The following is a 10483-nucleotide window of genomic DNA, read 5'->3' on the forward strand; positions in this document are numbered from 1 at the left end:
TGAAAGAAAAATAGGTAGTTTTTAAAGCAACCTTAATTAATATAGTGTTTTTGTGCTCTGTCCAATCATTAGTCATGTTCACCCTACAAGCTTTGGATAGGTACACTTGTAACTAACGAAAAAAATCACTTTATTGATAGTAAGGACTAAAGACTAAGGACCAATCACCAAAGCAGGACCAAATGGCAAAGTAAGAAATTTTCAATTTTCCGCTTTGAGTTCCATTGATTTTCCGCCTTTTCCTTGACTGTTCCAATATAAATTGTTAGTTTGTAGCTGTATGCTGTAAGCTGTAACCTACACTATGGCACTTTAAAAAAATCTTTTGTATGCGCAGAGCTGTCAAATAACCAAATGTCAACTGTCAAACATTAGCGGAGGGAATTTGTAACAAATTTTATTTTATTTCAGTGTTGTATTAAAAGTTTTGAATGTGAAAGTATTAGTTTATCAACAATAGTTAAAATGGCTTTGTACTGCGCAAGTAAGTTAACGAAATAGTTAAAGATCTAAGTCCTTTATGTACACACGCTCTTCGCCGGCTTTGCAATAGATTTTGTCATGTAACACGTTTATAAGCGCTATTTAAACATCTTCGTTGCTTTAACATAGTAGCATTGTACTTAGTATTTATTACAATAATTCTGACAAATGTTAAAAAGAGTAATATTGCAACTTTACATGAAGTAACCTAATTTGTTTGTAGTATCAAATGAGGTCCCTGAGGTTCCAGTCGTATCACCGTCATCCGGAGCCGTATTTGAAAAAAGAATAATAGAGAAATATATAATCGAAAATGGAGTTGACCCTATAAGTGGCAAAGACTTGAGAGTGGAAGATCTTATTGAGATAAAGAGTAAGTGGTACTTAAGGCTGCGTTTCAACTGAAGCGGAGTGGAGCTTAGCGGTGCCGAATTGACCAATCACCATGCTCGAAATCTTCGCTGTCATTCCGTGTCTCGGTCACCGGTGACCGTATGGGGCTCCAAGACCTTTAAACAGTAGCACCTCCATCATGGGTATCACAGACACAATAGATTTTCAATAGTTATGCGACAGCCGGCTGCCGCCTGGGGATTGATGGGATATTATAGAGATTTTATATTACTGCAACTTTGCTATTTTAATATCCTTTACTGGCATGCTAACAGTACTTTAATTTCTTAATTATAAAAAAAATGCTTTATTACAGGAACCTTCATAGATTAGTGTCTTTCTTCATAATCATAATAAAATTCACCTGTTAAAAGTGAAGGACATTCACAATTTTGAATTTATGATGTAGGTACAAATTAGAGATGAAAATTCCACGGAAAGTTTCCATTTCTAAGGAATATTTCCTGAAAACTTCCAAATTTGGAAGTTTTGAAAACTGTCATTTATCTTATAAAGACAGTTTTGACGTTTATTTTTAAATGCAAATAACACTAAAATTAGGTACTTTTTATAGTTTTGATTAAATTGAACATACTATAGGTATAAAATATGTGATATGAAAGCAGATTTGTCTACTTTATTATTCAGTCCCATGATTTAGATCTTTTTTAATATAAATATTTATCTAAGATAACATTATTTTCAAACATATATTGCTCAGGATTGACTTTGCTTTACGCTTTTCGATTTTTTATATTAAGTATATTTTTTTTTTAAACATATAAAATTGTATTTTTTTAAATAAAAACTAGAATAGTTTTCTAATAGTAATACAGAAAATAACATTTTTTTAAGTATAAGTGTCTCTATTAAGGGTCGAATTAGCGGCTAAACTTCAAAGTCAATCAGTCTAAAGTCAATCAGCTGATTTGATCTTACTAATACTTATACATATAAAAAAATTACGTATTGAATTGAGTACCTCATCTGTTTTCGTCGGTAAAAATTACTATTTTATAGAAGAAAAACCATTTTTTAAAAAATCGCAAATGTTCCTGAAACTTTCCAAAGTTTCGGAAACTTTCCGAAATTTTCAACACTAGTACGAATGTACTTGTTTCTTTTATCAGCTCCACCAATAGTCAAGCCAAAACCTCCAAGTGCCACTTCTATTCCTGCTACTTTGAAGAGTATGCAAGATGAGTGGGATGCTCTCATGCTGCACACATTTACTCAGCGACAGCAGCTGCAGACAGCGAGACAGGCAAGTTGTTGTGTACATAATTCATTTAGTGGTTAAAACATTTTATTTTAATTTTCGAAAACTAGATATTATTGCATGCATATTAATTGATATTTCAATTTGGAGGATATACTTCTCCCAATCAAAAAATTTCACTGTGTCTTTCCATTGTTTCTTGTTTAACAGTCTGTACTCTGTAACTTTAAAAACATATTTGTAAAGTTCTTTGTGTCAAGTTTATTCATTTTATTTTGAAAGGAAGACCAACAGCTTTCAATAACAACAATAAAAAAACAAATATATTTTTCATTTCCTGACTAAACTTATCAAACTTTTCTCAGAATTTTAGTAAATAAATCTACAACTTGTTCAACTTTATTTCATTGTCATAATATTATCATATTACAGGAATTAAGTCACGCCTTGTATCAGCACGACGCTGCTTGTCGTGTGATCGCTCGTTTGACAAAGGAGGTTACAGCTGCTCGTGAAGCTTTGGCCACACTCAAGCCACAGGCCGGCATTACTGCTCCACAGCCAGCACAAGTGGTAAGACTTGGCAACCTTTTTAAAATATTTTTTTTTTCTGTCTGCTGTAAGTATATTACCTTTGTTATAAATTATAATCATAAATCATTGCTTTTGTGACACCACCACTGTGTTATTTTAGTTGTTCTAATAAGATTTTTTTATTTGGTTTCAATAAAACCGGCCATCGTCACCGAAACCAGTGTGGGAGCTAATAAATAAGTTACATTTTTTCCTATCTCTTCATAACATATAACACATTCTGTACATTTATTTATAGATTCATAGTCAGATTTTGGACCTTTTTAAGCATTATTTGACTGATATTTTAAGTTAATGTTTCTTGTGACTTTGACATTAATGTTTCTTGTGAGCGTGATCAAATAACAGCTTGGCTCTCAATAAATTTCTCTGATAGTACTATGGATTTTTGATCATACATATTTTAAAAGATATTAAAATGTACCAGGCGGAGGCCGGCGCGGGGGCGGCGGCGGTGGGCATGTCGGCGGAGGTGGTGTCGCGGCTGCAGGAGCGCGCGACGGCGCTGACGCAGGAGCGCAAGCGCCGCGGCCGCACCGTGCCCGAGGGGCTGCTCGGCGCCGACCAGATCAAGTCCTTCATCACGCTCGCCTCGCATCCCGTATGTATTTTTAGGCTGTATTGATAATTAAGCCTTTGTCAATTGTCACCAGGAGGACATAAAATATTATTTGTATGGAATCGTAATAGCGACCCTAGTGGCAAATAAAGAGTAACTACGAATTAGTTACTTTTAATTAATTTTTGTAAACTGAAGTTGTTGTCTCTGAAACTCCTGTCTCATGTACACATATAAATTGTCTGACCAGGAAAAGAGGCCCTGATGGGCGCATCGTCTTAGCTTAGCAGCACTATGAATAGCTTTTTTAAGGAAAGAAAAAGCAAAGCCAAAACCTATTGCCTGTTAAAAACACAATTTAAGTGGCTTATAATATTATAACTTAACATGATAACTATTTCAGGGTCTACACTCAGCCAGTGTGCCTGGTATTTTAGCGCTGGACATCAACCCGTCCGACCACAGCCGCTTGTTGACTGGTGGTAACGACAAGAACGCGACGGTGTTCAACAAGGACACAGAACAGGTGGTCGCTATACTCAAGGGTCACACGAAGAAGGTGACCCGAGTTATCTACCATCCGGACGAAGATACCGTCATCACTGCGTCTCCCGACCACACCATTCGCGTTTGGAATGTGCCCACGTGAGTTTTGTTCATGTTTAAGGTTGTTTACATAATGAGTACATTGCGAAAAGCGACTTACAGATTAATCGTTTATCCGTTCGTTGCGTGACATGTAATGCGGGCTCCACACTCGCGGCGCGAATTGCGGCCGCGATTCACGGATGAAATGAATACGACGCGAATAAATACGGCCCTCTACACTCGCAATCTTCGCATTTACGTTCGCGCATTTGAGTAATATGGACGTTGAAGCAGTGACTTCAACATCCATTTTACTCAAACGCTGCTGCGCTGGCATTGTGTGCGACAGCGAATAAAAGCGAGTTTGGATGATGTTCGCGTTCGTGCTTCGCGAGCCCTTTGTCGCGGGCCAAAAAACCGATAGCGGACAGCCGCGAAGCGCGAACGCCGTGGAACCCTCCACACTCGCGGTTCGCGGGCTTTCGCGAAGCGAGTGTAGGGCCTGCATTAAATAATACAAAGAATCTTGTTACAAAATGTCATGCCATTTATTGAATTTCCATAATAGTAATTATGGTCCACTATAAAATTTCGTGTTGACAATAATTGGTAAAATGAGTTTCAAACAAGCGTTTTGATTTCCAGTGCAACTTGTTGCGTATATCCAATATCCACTGACATCTACAACATTTCTAAGACTGTTTATCTTTGTGCTTATATTTACAACATTATAATTTCAGTTCGTCGACAAGCTGCCTGCTGCGCGTGCACAGCGGTGCGGTAACTGGGCTGTCGCTGCACCCGGCCGGCGACTATGTGCTATCCACCTCCGCTGACCAGCACTGGGCCTTTGCTGATATCCGCACCGGACAACTGCTCACTAAGGTATAATATTTTTTTATGATAACCCATTTATTAATTCCTAGATTATAGCCTGCGAAACTTCAAGATAAGAGGGATTTCTCTTTTAAAAGGCTGGAAATCTACACAATTGCTTGTTTTTTTGCTGTTGTTGAAGTATATTATGACCACTTGTCTATTTATGTCCAGTATAATACAATCATTTTACCTGCATCACTCAAACCTTGTGGTCGTGGGTACTCTTCCCAAGGATCCTCTAAAAATATAGGACCATGGCTGCTGGCGGCTTTGTCTAACTTTGAATAAAACAATAACTACGAGTATCTCAGAATGTAAGTTACATTTGAAAATTTCAGGTCAGCGATGCCTCCGGCGTGAGCCTCACGACCGCGCAGTTCCATCCTGACGGTCTGATCTTCGGCACGGGTACCGAGAACTCGCAAGTCAAAATCTGGGACCTCAAGGAGCAGAGCAACGTCGCCAACTTCCCTGGTCACGTCGGTCCTGTAACGTCCATATCATTCTCCGAGAATGGTTACTATTTGGCCACAGCTGCTGAAGACGCCTGCGTGAAGCTGTGGGATCTGCGGAAACTGAAGAACTTCAAGACTATTCAACTGGAGGAGGGCTACCAGATCAAGGAGCTATGCTTCGACCAGAGCGGGACGTACCTGGCGGTCGCCGGGTCAGATGTGAGAGTGTTCCTGTGTAGACAGTGGCAGCAGCTGCTGCTGTTGAACGACCACACGGCGACGGCGACAGGTGTGCGGTTCGGCGCGCGGGCTAACTACCTCGCCTCCACCAGTATGGACCGCACGCTCAAACTGTATGGACTCGAGTAAGTGAAGTGATATAAGTTGAGTTGATTTGCTAGAAAGTTTGAATAGTAGTCAGGGAATATACAGATTTTCTCCCGTCTCAGTGACCATCAACTTATATGATGATAGCTTTTCCCCTTCAGGTAGTATGAATATTATGTTCCCTTTATAAGGTCGCTGTCAAGCATTTGTGTATTAACCCAAAAAAATAGTCTTGTTCTAAATGATCTAAAAAACATGACTGCATTCATATCTTGATACAGGGGTCACCAATTAGTTTAGCTCGGGGTCCGTTTTAAGAAACAAAATAATCTTCGCGGTCCGCACAATAAAAAAAATTGTAAACAAATGTAATAACGGAAATTATATATTTATATCATTGAGAATTTTTGTTGCTACATGTTCATCAGTAAGTATGTCGAGACCGAACACAATGCGCCGGCGGCCCACATACGGACCGCGGTCCGCCATTTGGTGACCCCTCTGTTAATACCTCGATCTTGTGAATTGCAGACACAATTGATTTTCAATTGTTAGGCGACAGCTGGGTGCCGCTTGGGGCTTGAGTAGTACATAATTTTTTTGTGGGATAATGCTTAATAGCGTCTTATTATAATATTATGTATCTTTGAACACAGACAAAATAAATGTTTAGTTAATTTTTCTGTATCTTTGATATTTCGGTAATTATGTAAAGAGTTAAGATTAATTAATTTTTTATGATAAATTCAAATATGGAATGCATGGAATAAAACAAAACAATTTCTTCTCAGTTCAATAACAACTATTTGTATAAAATGTTATTTTAAGTAATTCTGCTGGACTATAAAATAGATAGTTTTAAAGAAATATTTTTTTATATTTACATACTCGGGGCCGAATTTTCAATCTTCAGACAATTTATTCACATATTTAGCCACTCTCTCACAGTGACAAATACAAAACATTTGAACTATTTTCTGATACCTATCAGAATTCAGAAGATTGAAATTCAGCTCATATTTAGGTAAGTTTACAGTTAAGTAGTTTGTATGATTTAAAATTTAAATAGGGAAATAAACGAGTGACTTTTATTATTTACTTTTAGTTTTATTTAACATATTTTCTATTCACTCTCAATTTATTTTTAAGGGTTGAAAAATACACTAGAACTCAAAGGTTTTCGTTTATATTATTTATTTTATAATTTACAGCAAAATAGCAATTATATACATCTATCGTACAGAAACATTAATAGCCATAATCTGTCTGTTGTGGCCAAATTAAAGTAATTTTTCACCAACATAATTATGTAAAGTTATGATTTTCGAATATTAGACTTCCAATTTCCAGTTATGATAAATTATATTGTAATATTTCGTAAACTTTTACAGAAATTTTCTGCACATGATTTACTGCACATGTAAAATTAAGTACGAACAAAATGATCTTTCAAATATGCACCTGTGCTCATCGCCGAAGGGCTCATTCATGTCAGATATCACACTTGATTTTTTTGTTCAAATTTCTTTAAATATGCAATATACTATGTGTAAGCTTTAATTAATTTTGCAGTCAGATGGAGCAAGATGGCTTAATATGACCTCTAAGATAGAGACGGCGTCCAATGTTATAGTATTATCAGATTCAAGTACCCGTGAAGACCTTTTAGAGTTACGTCGCATATCTGATATTATATTAATTATTATTATGTTATGCCCCATCTAGCCATACAAAGATAGTCTTGAAATATCTCCATACATTGATAATTTTACGAGATAAAAGCCATCGCAACCAGATTATTACAATAACAAGGAATTTTCAACCAATACCATGGTAATGTCCTATGAAAATTTCACACGGACAAAATTAAGTATGTCGATACTCGATATTATATTCGACAAATTTTAACAAGAAATGCAAAGGACATAGACGAAAAGTATGTAAAGAGTTCTATAAAATGTTCAAGTTTCCCAGTGGCAAAATTTTCTAATTTATTTTTTTTGCATTTTATAATCACAGACTTTATTCAAAGAAATCAAGACCGAGTATAAGTATGAAAGCCTAAAGATGCCTATGACCCTAAAAGTTCTGTTAAAATTGTATTTAAATGCATCTTGCATTCACAAAACCAACTTTAAATACAAAATAAAGATAAGAAACCACAATCATCACAAAAAACCTCGCTATAAAATAAATATTTCAAAATGGATACACAAGAGTCCAATGGTGATCTGCGTTAATATAATTTAATGAGCCGAACTATAGTGGTGTCGCTATAATTTTAAATTATAATTTATAATCACAATATACAATAACGTTTAACGCGTTAAATTAATAAATACAGTCTACAGCGTGATCAATAGGCGAGGTTAATGAAGTGCTCTGTACTTGACCTCAGTATGATTTTATAAATAGTGTAGGCCGCTCGCAACTTTATGGTACAGTCTGTCAAAAAAGTCATGAAATTAAAAAGTGGCAACATCCACGGAATATATAACACTAAAGGAAGGGCCATAGCAAGTAAGTTTCATTGAAACTGCTGTCGCCAAACTCACACAGTAACATTTTACGCACACAAAAGAAATAACCAATCACAAAGTGATTTCTTTTTTAAATACAATGTCGTAAAAACAACCCTAACCCTTTTGAAATAAAGAAGAATTTAAATTTAGCAATACCAGCTCTGACTACCGAGTTCAGTTATTCAACGCTAGATGGCGCTTGACAGCTAAATATGATAAGACTTGAAGTTGTACGCAATTTTACACCTTACGTCAACTATTATAAGGTTTAAATCCGTACTCACGAATTTCCTTTTGCGTGCGAGTTATGTCCAGCCGGACATAACTATGGCACGCGGGCCACGCCAATTTGCCCTTTCCTGTAGTGTTATAAATTCCGTGGCAACATCGTAGTGTCATCCCTTTCAAATCAATCTAAGAAAAAAGGGATGACACTAGGATGTTGCTACTTTTTAATTTCATGACTTTTTTGACAGACTGTAGCTTTCCGAGCCTCGCGTCAAGCGATCGCGACCGACGAAAATTCAAATAGAATGCCACTTTATAACCTAGGCTACAGCTTAAATTTTCCACCGACATTGGTCTAGTAACTCACGCCGCTGCTGCTTTGTAGTGGCGTCGAGCAAGATCAAACCTACTAAAAATATAGCTTAAGTCAGGGGTTCCCAAAACTGTGCGCCGCGGCGCCCTGGTGCGCCGTGGAAAGGCAAGGGGGGCGCCGTGACTCGATCCTTTATCACTATCCGAAACCACAAATATTATTTTAAATTATAATATTAATTATGTAAAGCAGGTAGATGATTAAATATATATTTATTTATTACTATTTACCTGCTTAACCTAACTGTAATCATTAAATGTATTTATTGTATATATGTATCTTTTTCTAACAGCTAGGTAGCCGCACGCCGCAGGCTGAAAAAGATTGGGAACACACGGCCTAGGTCATAAAGTGGTATTTTAATTGAATTTTCGCGAGCATCGGAGAATCACATTTTAGTATCGCTTGGCGAAATTGACTTTGATGGGAGGAGTGAGAGGGGCGGATGCGCGCACGGGGACTCGCTATTGGTAGATCAGTCATCAGCCGGGCCGTTATTGGTAGATCACAATCTGACGGGACATATGAGTATGACAGAAAGATTATCCAAAAATGTTGTCTATTACTGCCCCTGAAGTGAACATCGAAAAAATTAACACTTACCTATTGATCACATTTCTTCTTAACAAAAATATTTACAACACGCTTAATTTTCTGTCTTTGTAAAGTGGCTCTGCCAATGCACCAGACAGAGACAGGCGACAGCAACATAAATTATAAGCGTAGAGAAAATATTTTTATTTAACTATCTCTAATATTACCGTTGGAATACATACACTATTCTGACTTAAGCTAAGCGTCTAGTCTACAAATACTGGAGGATGACGTCATTCCCAAAATACCAGGAGTCATCAACCTTTTCTGAGAAAGTCTTTGACCCCTGATACTCTCCAAGACACATTAACTAAAGAATGAATATTGAAATCGCTATACATTATCAAATGTATAACTGTAAACCTCAAAATTCATTCTCCATTCCCCGACTTAAAGATAATACATTATTAGGCATTGTCTGTTTAATTTATGTATATTTCGACTACAGATTCACACACTGCGCAAATACGACACTATAACGGTGATAAATAAGGAAAGCTTAAGGCGCAGCGCAGACGACAGACTATCCGTGACGCACTTTTTAGTCTGTGGAAATAGAACCTATGCAATTAAATGCAGTAACGCACATGTCTTCGCTGCGCGTCGTGTGCGTTACTACTTACTGCATATAATTGCATAGGTTCTATTTCCACGGACTGAAAAGTGCGTCACGGATAGTCTGTCGTCTGCGCTGCGCCTAAATAGCAATTTGTAGTGAAATTTGTTAATGTTCATATATTTAGATTTAATTAAATCGCACATATCGCGAAACCTGATATAGACTTCACTCTGCTAATTTTGTCGATAAAAACTTATTATTAACTTAGCTATCCTGTTTTTTTTTAATTTGTCGATGATATTTACATGGTGTTTTTTAAACAGTATAAACCTGAAGTTAATGAATATAATCATTAATCAGCTGTTATTAAGCTATGCAAAAGACCTTAGCTCCTTAGTATGAATAGAATAGAAAAAAAAGAATTTATTTCCTCGAAAAAGAAATCCAGTGGGCAAAGAAGAAACTTGCTTATTATAGGTCTACCAGAATCTGATGGCAATTTTGACAGCAGATTTTCAAAAAATATACTTGATGATTGGATAATTTTTTATATTTGCATGTTTCACATAAAGAATAAGCCGCTAAAGGAAAAAAAGGATCAAAATGTTTTATTCCTTTTACCCCGGTATTGCTAGAGTCAATTTATTTTCTCACTTTTTGCCATCAGATTCTGGTAGACCCTCAGAACAGGAAAATAAAAGTAGACCTAT

At 36.6% G+C, this 10483-nt stretch overlaps 1 protein-coding gene and 1 long non-coding RNA gene across 2 annotated transcripts; one reads left to right on the forward strand and one right to left on the reverse strand.

Annotated features, from left to right (window-relative positions):
* Nucleotides 1-356: 356 nt before the first annotated feature.
* On the forward strand, nucleotides 357-5716 carry LOC121731945 (pre-mRNA-processing factor 19). The gene is made up of 8 exons (XM_042121649.1): nucleotides 357-484; nucleotides 707-856; nucleotides 2007-2140; nucleotides 2528-2668; nucleotides 3117-3290; nucleotides 3652-3893; nucleotides 4577-4721; nucleotides 5054-5716. The coding sequence occupies exons 1-8, from the start codon at nucleotides 466-468 to the stop codon at nucleotides 5537-5539; spliced, it is 1491 nt and encodes a 496-aa protein (XP_041977583.1). The 5' UTR covers nucleotides 357-465; the 3' UTR covers nucleotides 5540-5716.
* Nucleotides 3048-9759, reverse strand: LOC121731961. Its single transcript, XR_006036309.1, has 3 exons — nucleotides 9571-9759; nucleotides 4866-4867; nucleotides 3048-3067 (listed from the first exon to the last, which is right to left on the reverse strand). It is a non-coding gene; the product is annotated as an uncharacterized LOC121731961 (long non-coding RNA).
* Nucleotides 9760-10483: the final 724 nt, after the last annotated feature.

The sequence above is a fragment of the Aricia agestis genome, chromosome 11 (genome assembly GCF_905147365.1).
Source record: "Aricia agestis chromosome 11, ilAriAges1.1, whole genome shotgun sequence".
Classification (NCBI taxonomy): domain Eukaryota; kingdom Metazoa; phylum Arthropoda; class Insecta; order Lepidoptera; family Lycaenidae; genus Aricia; species Aricia agestis.

Bases quoted from the DNA above. Each gene is read 5' to 3' on its own strand.
- LOC121731945 (XM_042121649.1), top strand. The intron at 2,141-2,527 runs GCAAGTTGTTGT...ATCATATTACAG, and splicing joins AGCTGCAGACAGCGAGACAG to GAATTAAGTCACGCCTTGTA. The intron at 3,894-4,576 runs GTGAGTTTTGTT...TTATAATTTCAG, and splicing joins CGCGTTTGGAATGTGCCCAC to TTCGTCGACAAGCTGCCTGC.